General features: G+C 36.7%; 2 protein-coding genes across 2 annotated transcripts in view; both read left to right on the top strand.

Annotated features, from left to right (window-relative positions):
• The window catches only part of LOC122004704 (DNA-directed RNA polymerase 3B, chloroplastic-like), a 39,232-nt gene extending 24,608 nt beyond the window's left edge, over positions 1-14,624 (top strand). The window contains exons 11-20 of the mRNA XM_042559551.1: positions 9,322-9,372; positions 9,628-9,698; positions 11,024-11,108; positions 11,210-11,362; positions 11,456-11,530; positions 11,719-11,808; positions 12,165-12,212; positions 12,284-12,398; positions 13,975-14,078; positions 14,184-14,624. Of these exons, the coding sequence (XP_042415485.1) occupies positions 9,322-9,372; positions 9,628-9,698; positions 11,024-11,108; positions 11,210-11,362; positions 11,456-11,530; positions 11,719-11,808; positions 12,165-12,212; positions 12,284-12,398; positions 13,975-14,078; positions 14,184-14,294 (903 nt within the window). The 3' untranslated portion in view covers positions 14,295-14,624. The remainder of the gene's footprint in view (positions 1-9,321; positions 9,373-9,627; positions 9,699-11,023; positions 11,109-11,209; positions 11,363-11,455; positions 11,531-11,718; positions 11,809-12,164; positions 12,213-12,283; positions 12,399-13,974; positions 14,079-14,183) is intronic.
• Positions 14,625-17,644: 3,020 nt separating this feature from the next.
• LOC122004703 (receptor-like protein EIX1) lies at positions 17,645-20,254 on the top strand. The gene has a single exon (XM_042559550.1). The coding sequence runs from the start codon at positions 17,645-17,647 to the stop codon at positions 20,252-20,254; it is 2,610 nt and encodes an 869-aa protein (XP_042415484.1).
• The last annotated feature ends 674 nt before the right edge of the window (positions 20,255-20,928 follow it).

Genomic DNA, 20,928 nt, shown 5'->3' with positions numbered 1-20,928 from the left:
ATCCTTATGTTCGATCAACCTTTGTCCAACCAGTCTTATACTAAAAGTTTTATAAGGCCAAGTGTCTTTAAGCCCGCTCGGTCTTTACTTGGTCGGGCGTACACGAAGAGCATTATGTTCGACCAGTCTTATACTAAGAGTTTTATAAGGCCAAGTGTCCTTAAGCTTGCCCAGTCTCTATTCTGTCGGGGGTACGTGAAGAACCCTATGTTCGACCGACTTTTATCCGACCGATCTTATACTAAGGGATTTTTCAGAAGGTCTAAGTGCCTAGAGCTCGGTTAGGTTTTTACCTTGCCAGGCTCTCTTACACTCGGTCAGCTACTTGCTTAATCAGGTACATTATTTCCTGACTTCTAGAGCAAAATACTAGAGTCTTTATATCTGACCAGCTTTACGACCGATCAACTCTATTCGAGTGTCCTATTTTGTAAACACTCGGGCAAGATCCTAGAGTTTTAACACTGGGCGATCGACAGAGTCATATGGGAAGTGCCCCCCATTCTGACTTTGACCCCCACCTTACTGAGACTTTGACCACCACGTCATTTTCGAGATTCGCTTGCTATAACCCATATCACTAGCCTCCCCTTCAAGTCTAGTCGACGGAGATGTAAATGACTGACTGGACTCAAGTTCTATTTTTCGCACATTGGCATTCTCACTAGGGTTATCCGGTAATTCGTAAAGAATCACTCTCTGATAACTGACTATTTAGAAAGGAGGGAGTACCAAAGACCTGTGAAAAGACATTTTGTTTTCAAAAAATGCATCGTTTGTCATGTTCGTCATATATGCCCATTTATGGGCGAGTGCCACGCGACACCACTACTCATTTTCTACAACATCTTCTGACATTCCCTACTTCATATGATGCAACCGCACGCCCCCCTTTGCAAATCAATGACCCTCCTTAGTCATGCCATTCCAATTTAACGGTGGCAATTAAACTCCCCTTTTTATAAAACCCTAGGCGCTGTGAGTTCTTCACCCTTCGTCCTTCCTCTTTTGGAGTTCGTTTTCTTCGACGACCTTCCTCTTTCCGTCTATTTTCTCCTACGATCTTCCTTGCTCTACATTCCTTCTTTCTCGAATCTCAGACAACCTAGTAAATTGTTCACTTTCTATCTAAGATTTGTTCTACCATGGCCCAGGAGTCGTTCGCCCCGTGGTATACTTCTACTTCTTCAAGTTTCGATGCCTCTGATTGAGCCTATCTCTATTCTAGATATGAAATCCCTCGTAATTACCGCATTCGTTTTCCTTCCCAAGGCTATCCTCTATCCTACCCTATTGACTCCTACTTTCAACCAACCCCAAGAGGACACTTCTTTATTAGGTTGTTCTCCAGATCCCATTCTCTCTATATCTCTTGGCCCAAGTACTACTTTTGCTGCTCCGGAGTGTCCTTCCCAATCATCAATCGTTTTTTCTTTGCCTTCTGCTCAAGCTTCCTTTTATCCGATATCTTTTCTTCCTTCTACCCTCCCAATATTATTAGGAGGTCGCTTAATAGATGCTTGGAAAGACTAGCTTAGCAAACTCACACCCACAGAGCTAACAGATGAATTTTCATATGAGCGGACCAAGGTATTATCACTTAGTCAACTATTTTTATCCCCTTTTTAGACTCGTAACTATGTTCATTTTTCAGCACTAGGCAATTAGTACGAGCGTTGCTCAACAATTGCATGATTTGGTGAAGGAGAATGAGTTACTAAAACAACAAACCTCTCCAGCGATTTCTATACAAAACTCAGAGCAAATAAAAGAATTATCTGCTCAACTGAAAGAAGCTCAAGAGCTTGCTGAAGCTGAGCGTGAGAAGGTAACTTAGTGGAAGACCACCTTGGAAACTCTTAGGGCTCATCTTCAATCGGAAACGAACTTTCGGAAAGATATAAAAACGAAATTGGGTGAGCAGATTACCGAGAATGAGGGGTTATGCGCTCAACTTCAAAGTCTACTCACGCAACTAAACTAGCTACTAGGGAAGCTGAGTTGATGACCAAAAGGTTGAGCAAGATTCCTTACTCTCCAATTTGTTGATCGCTCAAATTGAAACAACGACCGCTCGAGTGACGTTAATAGCTTATCGGGCAGGAGAGGATGAGCGATTTGAAGAAAGGAAAACAATCCTTTTCCACACCCGCGAGTTCAATGTGCCCATTGCTAACTCCATTTCTAGGGCTCTTTTTCTCGGAGCCGAAGGAGCGATGACGCAGTTAAAAGAGGGTGGATATCTAACCTCCGATCCTCTAGCCAACTTTTTGGACTACCAAAAGATACTTCATGCTGCCTCGTTCGGCTTACTTCCCCGTTTTTCTTAATATGCCTTGCTTTTTCTTACATGTTCAAGTTTGTTCTTAACAGCTATTAAACTTTTGTTGCATGCTTAAGTCTTTGGTTAAACTTATCGACCATATTTTTAGTTTTATTATTATTATTTATATATTTTTTTTACAAAATTTTGCTATGTAACCCCACCGTTTTCGATATATGGGCGCTATAGTAGAGATAATTTGGCTCCGTTTGGGCAAAAACCTGGGCAAAATGAGACAATGCCTTTTAGGATCGCCCACTCGGCCAAACGAACTGTCACATGCGATGTCCATTTGGCCAAGGATGTCAATCTTTATGCCCGATCGAACTTCAGATTCGTTTAAGTTCATACTCGTTCGAATGTAAACCTTAAAAAAGAAATCTGGGATTGGTCGAAATTAAACATGTTCAGTATAACATCACTTAGTATGTCTCGGACCAACGTAATATGTTCTAGGACGTTCACCTAGTATTTCCCGGACGAGTTTTGAAAACTCATCTAAGCTTAAGACTATTAAGGACTAGTCATGCTCTCCCCTTAAGGAATTACACAAAAAGCCGTGTTTGTTTTGGTAAAAATATTGACTCTTCCAGTTAAATGCCCGTCGAATCAGTTATTGTTGCGGGTTTTTCATTGGTGACACGTGTGTATGCATTATTATAGGTGTACTACCTTTTACTTATCTTTTACTTTTTCCGACTATTTGACGGTTCACAGCTGAGCTCGTCTTTTCATTATTATAATCTAATGGTTCAAGTCGAGAGGGGTTTCCGAGGAGTCCTTATAAAGTCTTTGTGAGAAAGATATAAAACCGTAAAACTTTAATTTCTTCTTGTGTTTGGTTGCTACTTCTCCTTCGACCCTTGGCCCCTCTTTTCCTCTATTTGTTTCTGTAACTTCACAAATGGATGCGAGTGGCGAATGGTATACACAATGTTCTTCTAGTTTTACTATCGACGACGCCTACGACCTCACCATTAACTATGGTCTCCCCACTTACATAGTTGTTCCTACTGAAGAAAATCGTCCTCACCTTTCTCCACCAGAAAGTGTGACCATCTTTAGGGAACATATCATTTCCGGGCTTCGTTTTTCTCTTCATCCGTTTTTTGTCAAAATATTTTGATATCCCGCTCCACTAGCTTATCCCTCAATCCTTCTGCATCTTAAGTGGTGTTATCATCGTTTTCTGTTTGTTAAACATCCCTCTATCTCCTCGCCTATTTCACCACTATTTTATTCCCCGACAAATAGCAAATGGGCTATTTAAGTTTCAAGTTTGTTCTAAAGTGATTTTAATAGGGTGTCCGCTCAGGAGGAATGGAAGGATAAATATTTCTTCATTCGTCTTCCACCCCTTCACCTTTTGTCACAACCTGGCAACAAAATCTTCCTTCTATCCGTAACTTATGTAACATTTTCACCGATCCCATCCTTCGAGAAGCTTTAGAGAAACTAAAAGGCGCTAAATTCAACTTATCGGCGCTAATCATAGAAGCCTTATTATTTGTTTTTGGGCTGACCCTAGTCAATCTGGAACTAAGTGTCACCTTCGGTAAGTAAAAATCCCTGCCTTTTTCATACTTAATTATTTATTATTCACTGATCCTTTGTAATATAAGTTTTTAATTTTCACTCATTTTTATAGCTGAGGTCATTCTCCCAGCTTTCTTGTATAAAAACACCAGTTAACAAGAGCAGCCTTAACCAAGATGGGGGAGGATTTGTTGAAGGAGCGTCAACTTGAATAAGCCTCTACCTCTGAGGGTCTACTCCCTCTGGCTGGACCTACTCATGAGTCCCTTCCAACTCCTCGGAGTCTGATACTCTTCTCGTCATCAAGCGCAAAAAACCCCAGACAGAGGCTTCAGGCCCGGATATGCACGAGCAGCCCGTCCCAAAAAGGTCTCGCCTCGTTTTGGCTAAGATCTCTTTTGATCGAGGTAAAGAGCCCGGTCTCAAAAACATAGTCGTTCTCGTTTTGCAATTGCTATGATGAGGCCAGACATTCTCATACATATGTCTCATGTGATTCCCCACCTCCTGAGACAACATCAACTTCTATCACTACTCAATCAATTCCCCCACTAGCTTTAAGTGTTACTTCAATTACTCCCCGTTCTAAGCGTTCGTCCAATAAGAGATTCCACGTGTCTAAAGGATTAGTACCTGGTCAAGGTCCGGGGTCAACTGGACCAATATCAGCATCTTTACCTATCCAACCAGCTCCCATTCATCCACGACTGCCCGAGATTCCTCTTGCTCTTCCCTCGAGGCCTATGTCTTCAATTTATTCCCCATGTCTCTTCCAACAGTCCGTTGGGTTACCATCCTAACAGTGAATGGACGCCACTTCACCCTTACCTTATAGGATACTTAAGTTGAAGGGCTCATTACCCGAATTATGGGTGCAAGCACACAAACAAGCGCAAGGAACTACGATCTCCAAGTATGTTGAAGAATACAACCAAAATGCTATTGCGGTAAGTTTATAACTAAGTTTTCTTAAGTTACTTTTATGAACTATAGCTTTGCCATTATTCTATTCAGTTCTACGCCTCTGGATTACACTTGGGTCAAGTTGTGGATCTGGTAAGGGCGAACAAAGTTTTGAAGGATCGCATGACAAAACTATAGGCTACTTCCAGCGTTCCCGATAACGAGAAGATTCTCTTGCAAAAAAAAATAGGGGAGCAGGCTGAGCTTATTTCTGGTATAGAAAAGACTTTACAAGACTGCCAGCGATTATTCAAGTCTCAAGCAATGGACAAGCAGAATTTAGAGCTTCAGTTGCAAAGTAGTAAGTCCAAACTCCAACTGGAGAGAGCAATGAAAGAGAAACTCCTTTTAGATCTAGCCCACAAGACTACTTTGTTAGAAGAACTGAGGCTTAGATATGCATCTCGTTCTCCTGAGCTGACTCAAGAGTTATCCACTAAGAATTTCGTGCTGCTACAGCAACAAACGGAGTTAGATGCACGGGAAGCCCAGATAGAATCCCTATAAGCCCAGTTGGATGCTGCAAAAGACTGAAACGAACACCGCTCGGGCCAAATTATCCACTTATAAAGCTGGGGAGGATGAACATATAGATGCAGGGAGGAGAGCTTATCTAGACTCTATTGATTTTAAAAGAAAATTAGCTAAGAGATTTTCCGGGACACTCAACCATGCTGTGGGGGGAGTGATTCAACAACTGTAGGAGAGTGGTCATTTATCCTCAGAATCTTCTCACCAATCTATAGACCAACACCGACTCTTCAGAGAGCTCCCAGAGGATCTCTTGAGCAAGTTCGATTGAAGTTTTTCATGCGGGGACATGTAATTATATGTAATTATTGAAATAAAATCACAATTAAATATTGAGCTGTGTATGAAGTAGTATTGGGTGACACTTGTTCTTCTTGTGTATCTTCAGAACCACCAATATTGCTGATAACATTAGATCCCACGTGTGTTCCTTGTGCAGTATACATTAATCTGTATAAAATGCTAGGCGAGGCAATAACACCGAGTAGAATAATCTAGCTTCCATATATCACCAAGTAGTCTTCATAATGAATTCTTGGACGGAATAATAAGCCGGTTAAACACATACTGCCGAGTGAAATAAATCAACCGGACTTTTATAAGTAATTTTCATAAAGAATTTCCGGAGTGAATAATGAACCGGATGGACATATAATGCTGAGCGAAATAAATAGCCCATTTAGTTATAAACAGTTTTCATAATGAATTCCCGGATTGAATAATGAACCGGACAGACATATAATGCTAAGCGAAATAAACAGTTCGGATAATTATAATCCCTTGATGTTGGAATCTGTCTGTAATGAATACTTATTTATAATCTGTCCAGGATCTCGGGGGCTTAGAACAGATCCGACCGCTTAAAGATTTAAGAATTTGTAGGCGTGAGAGCACGCTTACCTATACTTGAATTTAAAGTCGTAGTTCGACTGTATAGAATTTAAAGTCGAGTTCGACTATGTACAGTTTAAAATTGAGTTCGATTGTATAAAGTTTAAAGTCGCAATTCGACTGTTTAAAGTCGTAGTTCGACTGTATAGAGTTTAAAGTCGCAGTTCGACTGTATAGAGTTTAAAGTCGCAATTCAACTGTATAGAGTTTAAAGTCGCAGTTTATAGAGTTTAAAGTCGCAGTTCGACTGTATAAAGTTTAAAGTCGAGTTCGATTGTATAGAGTTTAAAGTCGAGTTCGATTGTATAGAGTTTAAACTCACACTTTGACTGTATAGAGTTTAAAGTCGCAGTTCGACTGTATAGAGTTTAAAGTCGAGTTCGACTGTATAGAGTTTAAAGTTGAGTTCGACTGTATAGAGTTTAAAGTTGCAGTTTGATTGTATAGAGTTTAAAGTTGTAGTTCGACTGTATAGAATTTAAAGTTGAGTTTGACTGTATAGAGTTTAAAGTCGAGTTCGACTGTATAGAGTTTAAAGTCGCAGTTCGACTGAGATGAATCCGCCTGCACTTTTTATTGAATGTATAAAAGTTGAACAAAATAGAGGAGTAAGTTACAGGCGTACTTGTCAAGCTCTATAAGATTACAAATGATTGGCACTCCAAGGTTTATCCAATCTCCGGCCTTCAGCATCTTCAAGATAATAAGAACTAGAGGCGAGCTTTTGTACCACCTTGAATGGTCCTCCCCATTGTACCTCTAGTTTATTAACGTCTCCGACCGATTTGATGCGCTTTCAGACTAGATCGCCCACATGAAAAAAATCTAATTCTGTCTCATCCTTTGACGGTATGGCATAAGCCGAGCTGCTACTTTGTCCCGAGCTTCTTCTATCAGATCGAGTTCCATAAAATGTCGATCGACATTATCTTCGTTATACAAACTCCTGCGATCGGATTCTACCCCTATTTCGAGTGGGACTAGTGCCTCACCACCATAAACCAGGTGGAAAGAAGTTATACTTGTCGATTTTCAGGGAGTTGTGCGATATGTTCATAATACACTGGGTAATTTGTCCATCCAACTACTCCCAATATTATCTAATTTAGTCTTAAGCCCTCTTATAATTTCTCTGTTTGTTACTTCAGCTTGTCCATTACTTTGTGAATCAGCTACAGAAGTGAAGGCATGTGTAATACCAAATCCCAGACACCATTCTCGGATCGTTCTGTCTTGAAATTACCTTCCATTATCGAAAACCAACTTATGTGGAATGCTGAATCTGCAAAGAATATGTTGCTATAAGAATTTAATAACCATTGACTCAGTTATTTTAGCTAATGACTCAACTTCCACCTATTTTGAGAAATAATCTACTGCTACCAATAAAAATCTCCGCGGATGGCAAGGAAAAAGGTCCTACTATATCCATCCCCCATTGATCAAATGGGCAAGAACCATAGAGATTTTAAACAATTCTGTAGGGTGATACGGGATGTTCTGGTGCTTCTGACAAGATAAACAAGTCCTTACTAATTGAGCTGCATCAACATGTAAAGTAGGCCAAAATACTCAGCCAATAATACTTTTCGAGCGAGCGACCGACCTCCCGCATGACTTCCGCAGGAATCCTGATGCACTTCGTGCAAAATGTACCGCCAATCGTTCGACCCGATGCATTTGAGTAAACGACAGGAAAATGCTCTCTTATAAAGATGATCCCTAGTCATAGTAAGCCAACTAGCCCTTTTCTTGAGTATTCACGCTTGTTCCCTGTCGGTGTATATCTAAAGATGTTGAAGCTGGAGACTTATCTCATGACTATTCTAGATGCAAGATCTCAACTCGATGCCTTTGGAATACATGACTTAATAATAATAATAATAAGTCATGTATTCCAAAGGCATCCAGTTGAGATCTTGCATCTAGAATAGTCATGAGATAAGTCTCCAGCTTTAACATCTTTAGATATACAATGAATCACCAAACATAATCTTGAAAGATGAACTCAATAGTCAACACCTGAAATATAAAGTCAGTAGTGAGCATTTGTAGCAATCAAATATTGATGAGATTTTTTTAAAAATTAATATACACTTATCAAAACCTTATTGACACGATAGAGTACCAAAATTATATCGTTCTAGTCTCTATCAGAGATTGAATCTTTGATATGGTTCAAAATTTTAAACCTTGATTTGTTGTACGTATGTTAGTACTGTAATGTGACATTAACTGCATCTTTTGTTTGAAAGATGCAATTTTATATTTCTTCTAATTAGATATATTAGATATGGCATAACTTATGGATTTCAAATGAGCTACAATTTAATCCACTTATTTATGGTAATTCAAATGGCTATCCCATATTTTACTTGGCTGTATAATTTGGTACAAATAACAGTTCAGAGGTTTTTGTTGGAATTTCACCAAGGCAACATGTCTTAGACTTAACAATACCTAAAAGGCAACTCGGTGCATGAAGTTCCTTCAATGCAGGGTCCCAGAAAGGGTCTATTATATGCAACCTTACCTTGCTTTGCAAGAGACTGCTTTTGTGACTTGCACCCATGACTTCCATGTCACACGGCAACAACTTGACTATTGTGTCAAGGCTCCCTCCAGACTTAGCAATACCTGAAACAAGATAATTAGAATATAGTTACCAACCACATGCATCCTATTCCAAGTTTCCTATGATACTTGGGCTTGTGATATCTTCTACACAAGTATGAAAGGAATAAATGAGGATTCCAAGTATTGGAGAATATTATGGTACACGGACTCTTGTATTAGTTCTTATTTTTTCTATTTCTTATTCTTTGAGGTTAACTGTTCACTGCTTTGCATATTAATCAAGGATATTGATACTTTGTGGCAATTTGTATCAGACGTCAGTAGGTATTGTTATTTTTCTCTTAAATATAAGTTACATATAGCAAGATTATATTCTGCATCATAGATTCTGATCCATTCTTTATTAGCATACAGTTATCATTGTTGAAAATTCTTGTTGGGCTATTTATTCCCTGATGTTTTCAAAATGTGATTTATCTGATTTGGTGCTGGTTATTTAGGACGGTTCCTGCAATGGCTTGCAACATTATGCAGCTCTAGGAAGAAACAGTGTATGTTAATGTTTTATTTTTCCCCATTTTTTGAGAAATCTGCATTGGAGACGCATCGCTTTTGTTTCCTGTAAATCACATAATTAAATTCTTTTAGATGCTGAAAATTTACAGATGAGTCATATATGTAAAACATTTCCCTTTTATGGAAAATCTTCCCCTTATTAGCATCATGATTTCTTCCTACTTTTCTTTACTGTGATACATATTTTTGGCAAGTTTTTGTACTTATTTTGTTATCCTTTACAATCTCAGCTAGAGGCAGCTGCTGTGAATTTGGTTGCAGGAGAAAAGCCTGAAGATGTTTATTCTGGGATAGCTATCAGGTACTTTGGCGTCTGTTATATTCCAATTGCAATATGCCCGTGGTTACTCTAAATTAGCCCTTTCTTTTCTTGTAAATAATTATAAAATTTGGCTTTGCAAATAGTGTTTTCTTTGTTAGGTACGATCTCAGTTGGTACTGGTAAGCCTTTTCATATTTAGCTAACCTTAGGTTTTCTTATCTGTTTGTGTTTTCAGTTTGTCAACACGTTTATATTTGGTTCTTAAATTTTCTTCAACTCGAAAAGCAAGAGAATTCATTACATTGAGTTATGATTATTTATTATTTATTTTATTTTTTACTCATGAGTAGCCATGTTGCTTGGGCTTTTGGCTTGGTATGCCCCTCCCTAGTAGTGTATGACGTCAAACACCAGGACCTCCACTTTGACCCTATGCCCTTCCTTGAAAATGATGTGTTGCCCATCTAGATCCATATCTTATGTTAGATACTTGTGTACCCAAGTCTGAGGAACTTTTATGAATAGTGCGTGTGATTTAACTTGAACTGTTCATCATTTTGATCATTTGAGTTTGCATTAGTTGTCAAATCTTGCCCAAACGTACTCTTTTCAATAGATGATCATGAATTCCAAAGAATAGTTAATCTATATGATTCAATTCTGTAATAAATCTACCCAACCATTAAATTTCTCATCTCACCCATTAGACCTCTTTTCTGATAGTGCCACATGTATTGGTTTACCTAGTCAACAATTGACATGCCAAGTCACGACAAAGCTAATAACTAAACTTGTCAACTCACTCCAGTTTTAGTTGGTAAGAATAACTTGGGGTTTGTGTCTTGGTTTCAACATATTTATCAGGATGTTGACAAGGCATATGCTAACCAGATTATTCTTCTCATGTGGCACAGTCAATGAAGCAAATGAACAGCTAAGTGTGCAATTAGCATGCTCTGGATTACATGTGGAGCATTAAATAAAGCAAATTAACAGGCAGGCTGAGTAGGCTTTAGTAATTAGCTAGATTCAAAAGGGTAGCCCGGTTCACGAATCTCCTGCCAATGTAGGGTCCCGGGAAAGGATAATTGGCTAGATATATCACAAAATAAAAAATTCAGCAAGATTGATTATTTCTGGAACTTCAGACTAAATCTGTTAAAAGCCAAAATTTTATGGTAAGATCTAGTTGTCAACTTCCAATGATGTCTTCCATTGACAAACTAAGCCTATGGAAAGGTTCTGGGTATTTTATGGTTTGATTATCTTACTTGGCAACTAATGGATTATGATATTTACATTACCAACTTGGTTAAAGTTGTAATAGGGAATCTAATGCGTTTCTCATTTTTGCAAAATTTTAGGGTTCTAGAAATAATGCAAAAAGACTCTGAGAAAGATCCCAACGTTGTGCCTGCTGCTTTGCTGGCTAAAATCCTAATTAATCAGGTTAGTTGAAAACTGTCAAAAATAACCTCCTGTTGTGAGTGCTAGTAAAGTTGTTTCCAAGTGTATACAATTGAACATTATTCATCCTTCGTAGCTTTCAGGTGGATCGTAAGCTTGTTAAGCAGACTGTAATGACATCCGTTTATGGCGTGACGTATGTTGGTGCTCGTGAACAGATCAAGAGGAGGCTCGAAGAAAAGGGTGTGATTAAAGATGATAAACTTCTCTTCAGAGCATCTTGCTATGCGGCTAAAGTGGATAATATGACACAAATCATTTTGAGTTGATTTTAAATCTACTATAACTGGAAATAATACTTATTCTACTTAGTTTGTTGCAAATTGAAGGTGACTTTTGATGCTCTTGGTGAGATGTTCCAAGCTGCAAGGAGTATTATGAAATGGCTGGGAGATTGTGCCAAGGTCTCTTTTCTAATTTCATCAACTGTTTATGACTTTGCTTATTTTATCTTTTGACTAGACCATTGGCTTTTTAGCTCAGGCTAGCCTTTTGGAGTACATTTTAAGAATTATGGCTTACATCTTTTCTTGACTATGTAGAAGAAAAGAAGAGAATTTTTACTAGAGCATCTGTATTGTTCTTTTAACAGATCATTGCTTCTGAGAATGAACCTGTTCGATGGACAACTCCTCTTGGACTCCCTGTGGTTCAGCCTTACAGAAATTCTGAAAGGCACCTGGTGAGTTATTTAGCACATTGGATTTTAATTTTCAGGGTGGTTATACTTGATAATTCAAGTAATCTTTCTAGTCTCTTGATTTTTTTTACACGTATGTATAAACAATATTAAGTGATCCATACCAGCCTTATGCAACGATATCCCCATCCCATTATATAGATGGCCGGACAGTGCCGGTTGGTGTGGGTACTCTAGAGATATCATCCTTACTTTGGAACATTATTGCAATATTAAAATAAACTGGTGGTTTTCTTTTGTATTATGCTGTTTGATTTGCACTCGATATTCATATGTAAATATTTAGTTTGAATTTACCCTGCTTTTGTTGTGTGTGTAATGCTTTAGACTTCTTGCAGATAAGAACTTCTCTTCAGGTTCTCTCATTACAAAGAGAGGGTCAATCGGTAAGCTCATCTTCTTCTAGAACGCCCTCATGAATTATTTACGTCCTTACTGAAATTTCTGCCTATGCCAGGTTTCAGTCAAACGGCAGAAGATGGGTTTTCCACCAAATTTTGTACACTCCCTTGATGGTTCACATATGATGATGACTGCTATCTCTTGCAAAAATGCGGGTTTGCATTTTGCAGGTTTTTCTCAATTCCTTGATAAACAATCAGTCGTTGCTGCCTGTCCATGATATTTCTGTGACTAGTGATATTAATTACAAAAAGTTGACTGATTCTGTTTGTTCCTGCTAGTGTTTCAATATGCTCTTTGTGAAATCAGTGTTCACAAGAAATCGACCTTTGTATTCATTATTTACACATTCTGAATTTTTTAAGAGGATATCTGAATTTCTTGCAATACACACATCATTTGAATATGAGGATGGAGATTATAATTACAAATATGAATATCATTTCTACCTCAAATTTGTTTTGCATTGTATTAGAACACTGCATGAACAAATTACCAAGTGTGTGAGATTGGTTGACCTAAGAAGATGAACCAGCAGAGCACAATGGTTCTCAGTGAGGACATGATGGATTAGGCCTCGTATGTGTTATAGTAGCAACTGCTGTATTTATCAACCCTTGAATGGTGACTGAAATTTAAGATTTTAATTATTTGTGTTGTAATAAATCAATCTGGAACTGAAATATAGATTTAAACGATCTATGTTAATTGAAGCAAATAAAGTATAAGCTGAAGATAAGTATATGAAACTGACTATTGTAAATTCAGGTTTTAGGTGAAGTAAATGTTAAATGCAACTTAAATTCCTAAACAAATAGGTAAAAACATTAAAGATTATGTTTACACAAGTTTTTGGGGTGTAAGCAAGTTCAAATTATATATATATATATATTTGTATGTAATATATTGTTGGTGTGTATGCAATAAAATTGTTGGATTTATGAAATTATTGTAGGGTATAATTAAGATTAACATGAATGTAATGTTGCACCTGGTGGTGTGAGATACCATGAATAGAATAAGGGGCGAGATGTTAAAATGAAGAAGAGCTTACGGAATTGTGCACAATCTTGTGTGCTCCTTTTTGTTGTGTAGTTGGAAACATCTACAAATTATTATGCAGTAGAGAATCTATAGATAAAAATGCCAATTGGATATATAACATTATTATAAAAAGATGAACTCAGAAATAAAAGCATTAAAAAGACAGTTTTAGACGGTAGGTGATTTTAGGCAGTAGGTTGGCATGACAAATTGCCTCACCGTATCATGATCTGCTTTAACCGAACCCAACTATGGTGCCCAACCTTACTCTGACAGAAACATGGCACACATGACCCAAACATAATCCGCTTACGCAGGGTAGGTATGGGTAGGATTTTCTTTATACCTCGGCTGCCTTCAATACCTGACAAAAAAGGAAAAAAATAAATCAAGACCATATGATTGTTTGAAGATGATCATAACACAAGTCAGGTCAATTAGAATGAATTCCGATAGAATAAGAAGATCATCAAGCAGAGTTTTGTTAATGTAATATTTAAAAGATTGTGCCGGTATTAACATTCAATGTCCGTATAAAATCTATGTAACTGGCTATAAATCCTTGAGAAGTCTTGCTTTTCTATAGTTCAGTTTGAAAATGTTCAGAACCTACACTGATAAATATGTAGGTGCTGAGATATAGCTACTGCTTTACTTGTGTGGACACATACCTCTCATTTTTGTGTGCCAATTTGGCTGCAGGGGTGCACGACTCTTATTGGACCCATGCATGTGACGTGGACAAAATGAACCGGATCTTAAGAGAGGAATTTGTGGCACTTTATAACAATCCAATTCTGGAGAAGGTGAGCAGCTTTTCCCTTCTTCCTACTGAATGTTCTCCTCTTACTTTTTAGATCATTTGCAAGGTATCCTTTAAGGAGTTTGACAGATGATAAAACATCTTGCAGTTGCTTGAGGGCTTCAAAACATCCTTTCCGACGCTGACATTTCCTCCGCTTCCGGAAAGAGGTGACTTTGACCTTAAACAAGTTTTGGAGTCGCCGTATTTTTTCAACTGAATCATGGTATGCCTTATTTTCTTTTGGATCCACTGCCCGTGCCACTTAAAAATCCAGCCTTTCATGCTATGCAAAATAGATCATTACAAGATAGTAAGTTAGGAACACATCAGTTGTACAGTAAATTAATTCTGCACCAATTGAAATCATCAAGCATCAGCAACGACATCATTTGTATGAGTTCGAGTTGTAGCATCTGAAAGGATAATGTCTTTCGATATCATTCATTATTGTGTACATCACCTTTAACATTCCATTTCAGTTTTCATGTAACAGTTCAGGATGAACTCAGTAACGGATTTCATTCATCATTGTATACTTCACCTTAAACATTCCATTTCAATTTTGTTGGGTGCCATCATTCGTTCATTCATTAGTTCTTTTTCAGTAGCCTCCGGGGCTATGGTATAGTGGAAGGGTGTCCAGTTGTCACTTAGGCATTCACGATTTGATTCCCAGCTACAGCTCATATGCAAAATTTTTTCCTTTAAATGGGACGCGTAATCAAGAGATGCAGGGTTTTGACTGTCTGTCGTGAGCATTCTTAATTTATTCCGATGATTGATGAAAAATTTCTATAGAACCGGACTGATCGTCCTAGATTCGACGTTATCTTATCTGGTTATTTTTTTTATTAGTTCTTGTTCAGTAAATTTAGGGTATACAGTGGAATCTTGCAGCAGGTCTGTGTGGTTTTTGATGAATGTAGCAGGTAGTAACTTTTTAGAAACAACCAATTTCGTCGAAATATTTGTATTCAGGTTATTAGAAACTCTGAATTTGTCCTTTATCAATTTATCAAGGGTTATTTCTAAGGTTTGTCACAGTTAAATGCTCCGGGCCATTTGAATTTATCTCATAACAATTTATCTAAAAATATTTCCTTCGGAAATTAGCTTTAAACGTCAGATGCATCTATTTATCTATTTATCTTGACAATCTTTATCTTTGCGGAGATTTACTAAATAAGAGTTTCTTGAATGGGAATAATATCTGTGTCGAGGGATGAGCATGCAATTATCGCTGTCAGTCGGGTCAATCCATGGTGGGACATGTTAGCCCATGATGGGCTAACTATTTGATGAGGCGGGGTGGACTAACTAGGTTGAGAAATTTTTAACCTAATCTAATCCAAGGCGGCTTGTCGGTTTGGCGGGTCAACTCGCGGGCTCATCAAAATTCTTTAAAAAAATTTAAAAAAATATTTTATATCTTTAATGTTTTACTTCGGAAAGATTTCATCAATCAAATGTATCCATAAACATATATTTTAAATATAAATAGACACAAATGAGTACTTAAAAATATATGGACACAAATGAATACTTATGTTATGAAAAGTACTATTTTTATTTCAAAATTATAACAAAGATAATAAATTGACATAAAACTTAATTTACATGTATTTCTCGACCCGAGGGTCAATCCAAGTCCATCGTCGGTCGACCCGCGTGGGTCGCGTGCCTAGGCGGGTCGGCCTGCGATAGGTTTGGGTTGATAAAATTCTAACCCAACATTCTTAAATTGTTTGACAGGATAAATCAATCTGACGGATCCAATTTAAATTGACAGTTCTAACGAGTTAGATCCGTCTGACCGCTTTACATCCCATGCTAGTGAATGAGATTAATTAGATTTATTATTATTATTTTTCTTACTAAGCTCTCTATTTATTTTATTATTTATAATAACTTCCCTATAATTCTCATATTTTAAATTTTAAATGATACTTTTATTTATTTTAAAAATATTTTTTTTTCAATATAGATAATTAATAATTTTTAATTTATATTAGAATACAATAGGAAGCCACACAGGTTGTGCTGACGTTAGAAATATAGAGTAAACTCTCTAGCATTGGGGTTAGTAATGTTAAGTTTATTTTGATCATCCTAAATAGATATCATCGATTTTATAATAAAATATATTTTATCCTATTGATCCTTTGCATGAAAAAAGCCAGACACTAAATAAGGTATTTTAGATACCTACTCTCCGTGATTAGCATTAAGAATATATATGCTTTAAATTTAAAATGTCAAGTAGAAGGATATATTTATATTATATACTAATAATATACTTTAGATGTTAATAATATGCCCTTGGAATATACTCTAGAATTAATAAATAAATACTATTCATTCATATAAAACAATAAATTTATTATTTTAATAAAAATAAATTACTCTCAATTTAATCACTATAATTAATTATATCCTATTTTCACCGCTCTCCCTAAAGAAAGATTTATTATTTCCTACAGAATATCAAAAGTCAGGTGTATAAAAAAAGAAGCAGCATATATATCAACTCAACTGAATATATATATAGCATTCCTCATCTGACTTGATATATATATATATATATATCATGCGTCATTGACTTGGACTCTTCTCGACAATGTCGTTGGCGTCTAATGACGGGCAGAATAAAGTATCATATCGTCGATTTGCATGATGACTCTAATTTTTCACAAAAGAATTGAAAAGAAAAAGAAAACGACCGGCCGGTTTGTGGCCACTTGCATGATAATTTCCACTGAAAGAACGTAACGATTTAATTAATATTGACCGATGACCAGTCCTTGCAATAGACATACACTGAAAAATTAAGAACGATTGAATTTAATATTAGACCACTTGTGTGTTAAAAAAGTGATTCCTCCCTCCCTAGCATCCTGTCAATTTTTTCTTAAATCAACATGGAAGAGATATATCATAGATAAATTAGTACAAGTGACAAAGATACAAAGGAAAACATACTCGGATGCACTTAATTTTAATCCTAAAATCTCATATGTCAACATCCTATATCTCAATCACTGTACCACCTGGAGGGAACAATTTGCACTTCCACTCGCTGGTGGATGAATGGCGATTTCCACTGAAGAAGAACGATTTAATTTTGACCACTTGCACTTGCACTTGCACTTGCTGGTGGATGAATTAATGGCAATTTCCACAGCTAGCGCCACGAATTAACTGGATTAATTAATCTAAAACCCCCCATTTTTTTTATGATCTATCTATCGCTTCGAGGTATTTAAGTAGACTCAGTACTCCTCATCAGACAGTAAGTATATACTCTTCACCATAAGTAGACGGCATTGCCAATTTGTCATTGCCATTGCAGCTAGTTAGCTAGCTGCAGAATCACAATCGACCTGATTAATTACGAAGATTATGACAACGGCCTGGAGGAGAAGCACACTAGTCCGTTTCCCTGAGCCAAGGCCACTACTGCATCACTACCCCCATCGCTGCTACTATCTAATTCCTCTTGTCTGGCTCTTTATCACTCTCGCCTTCTTCTTTCTTATGGAGGTATCTGGAGTAGAAGCCAGAGTACTCATGAGCAGCAAAGGGTGCTTAGAGAAGGAGAGGGATGCTCTCTTGCTTTACAAAGCCTCCATCAAAGATACTTCCGCCCTCTTGTCTTCGTGGAATATTGCCCAAGTAGACTGCTGCGCATGGACTGGCGTAGTCTGCTACAACACAACGGGCAGAGTAGGAGTGGCCGAGCTCAACCTTCAAGAGATGGATTTGAGGGGTGAGCTCCTGCATCCTTCATTATTGTCTTTAACTCATTTGCACACCTTAAATCTAAGTTATAATGACTTTGAGGGCGCCCAAATTCCACCTCTTATTGCTTCTCTTAACAAACTCAGGTATCTTGATCTTTCTTGGTCCAACTTTAGTGGAACCATCCCCCCTCATCTTGGAAACTTAACTAATCTTCGTCATCTTGATCTCAGCTCGTATTATAATTCTGCCAAAGTTGTCCACAGCCTAGACTGGCTCTCTGGCCTTTCTTCTTTGATTTATCTGGACATGTCCGTTTTGGATCTCAGCGCTGCCTCCCATAATTGGATATGGGCAGTCAACATGCTACCTTCCCTACAAGTATTAACTTTATCTGATTGTAAAATTAATAATATCCCTCAGTATTCTCTTAGTTTCCATCTCAACCTCACTTCTCTCAGGATTCTCGATCTTAGTTTCAATAACTTCAACTCTTCTTTTCCTAACTGGTTGTGCAATCTCACCAGCCTCTCCTATCTTGATCTTTCAAACTCTGGAATTCAAGGGACTCTGCCTACCGAAATTGGCAACTTAATTGGCCTCACGCATCTTGATCTTTCCTCCAATTGGCTCTCCGGTCCCCTTCCTAATGCAATTTGGAAATGGAAGAATCTATTAAGTCTCAAACTGAGCTATAATTTGCTTGGAGTTTCTTTACCAGTCGGGATTACGAATCTCTCAAGCTTATCTGCACTATGGCTTGATAATTGTTCACTAAGTGGTCCAATACCTAGTGACTTAGGAAATTTGACTACTCTAAATACTATTTCTCTTTCAGATAATTCACTTTCTGGGTCAATACCAATTGAGATTTGGAAACTAGCCAACCTAAATGACCTTGACCTCTCTTATAATTGGTTCGAGGGTGAAATCACTGAGTTCCACCATTCTAATCTTACTTCTCTAGATCTCTCCTACAACAAAATTAGTGGTACTTTGCCACCAACATCCCTACCGAGTTTGACTAAACTAAATTTTTTAAATCTTCGTTGGAATCGACTTGAAGGTCTAATTCCACATTTTCCACCCAACCTTAATTTTCTAGATCTATCCGATAATGCCTTTTCGGGAAAACTACCACCGGCCTTATTCATGCTGCAGCAACTATCTTATTTATCTCTATCGCATAATCATATTAATGGAAGCATACCACCCAATGTTTGCAATTCTCATATACTTGAGCACCTCGACATGTCAAATAACCAAATAACCGGAGAAATTCCTCAGTGTTGGCAAAAGGATTCACTTCTTGAGTATATTAATTTGGAAAACAATATGCTCTTTGAAGAAATTCCAAGCTCTCTTGGAAATTTGATGAGACTTCAGTTCTTGCATTTGAATAACAATAATTTAAAAGGGCATCTTCCATCATCAATGCAAAATTGCACTTGGCTACGGGTTGTTGATCTTGGTGACAATAGTTTTTCTGGAAATATACCAGTGTGGATTGGTCAAAGTTGGCAATACTTGGGCATTCTTCGACTACGATCAAATATGTTTAATGGAAATATTGATCCACAACTTGGATATTTAAGATATCTACAAATTATCGACCTTGCAAATAATAAATTGTCTGGGCTAATACCACGTTCCTTTGGAAATTTCAACACAATGATTTCAACATCAACAAGATCATCTCATCGCTTTGAAGAAATAATAGAATCTGCAGACATAGCTTGGATATTTAATGAAAATATTACTTTAGTTACAAAAGGAGATCAACTTACCTTTTCTTCCATTCTTTATCTTGTCAAGAGTATAGACCTTTCAAATAATGGCTTGACAGATGAGATTCCTGAAGAACTAGGACATCTTGTTGGACTTTACAATTTGAATTTATCAAGGAACTACTTCAAAGGCAAGATCCCAGATAGTATCGGTGGAATGAGTTCATTAGAAACTCTAGATTTGTCACTCAATAATTTGTCAGGGATAATTCCTCAAAGCTTGTCAAAACTAAATGCTTTGAACCATTTGAATTTGTCTTATAACAACCTATCAGGAAATATTCCCTCTGGGCATCAGCTTCAAACATTAGATGATGTAACTATTTATATCGGCAATCCTTATCTTTGTGGAGACATAGTAAACAAGAGTTGCTTTCATGGGGACAACAACAATGCAACAAGCAAGGAGAATGCAATGTTATCGCCAATGTTATCAATCTATCTCAGTAGTACACTTGGATATTTTGTTGGATTGTGGAGTGTGTTTGCCCTTCTACTATTCAAGAAAAGATGGAGGTACTCTTACTTTAAGAAAGTCGATGAAATTTATGATAAATTCTATGTGACAATCAAGATAAAATTGAATGGAATAGCGAATGGTTTGTTTTTTTTTAGAAAAAATAAAGTTTATGGTGAATGTAACAATAAGTAGTTTGTATATTAGAACTTTGATCTTTTCTTGTTAAGCATGATGTATCTTTTCTTGTTAAAAAGTTTATGGGTAGTAAATTGCTAACAATAATGAGAGATAAATGAAGTTTTAGGGATATTTTAATGATTTAAAAAGTTTTATAGAAATCTTTTAAAAGGCCAAATTATTCTATTAATTTAATTTTTAATTTCAAAATGTCTTTCGAGAATTACATTTTTTTCATCTTATTTTTAATTACTTTTCATAAATACTAATATAAAATGCTTTATAAGATTTTTAAATAATATTTTTATTAAAAAAGTAAATAATTTAAAGCTCCATTTATTAATAGGCCCCAGATTTCTATACAATTTTAGAAATACTCTATTATAATCACTAGAACTTTGCATAAATTTTTCTTATTTACCCTAAACTCTAAACTAATCTTAATTCTCAATCTCTTCTTTTACTGAATTAAGTCGACTAAAATATAGTTAATTGTTAAAAACGATGCATTTTATGTTATTATCTTTAATAATTATATAATTTTTTAATTCTCATTAATATTTAATTAAAAAATAACCATGAGTAGGGTGAGAATAAAATTTTCAATAAAAATTTACACAATATTATCTTTATTTTAGCACTTAATTAAATTTTAATTTAGTTTTAAATAAAAATTACATCAGCGTCTA

This window comes from Zingiber officinale, chromosome 7B (assembly GCF_018446385.1).
Source record: "Zingiber officinale cultivar Zhangliang chromosome 7B, Zo_v1.1, whole genome shotgun sequence".
NCBI classification, from domain to species: Eukaryota; Viridiplantae; Streptophyta; class Magnoliopsida; order Zingiberales; family Zingiberaceae; genus Zingiber; species Zingiber officinale.
This window is presented reverse-complemented; position numbering and strand designations above follow the sequence as displayed.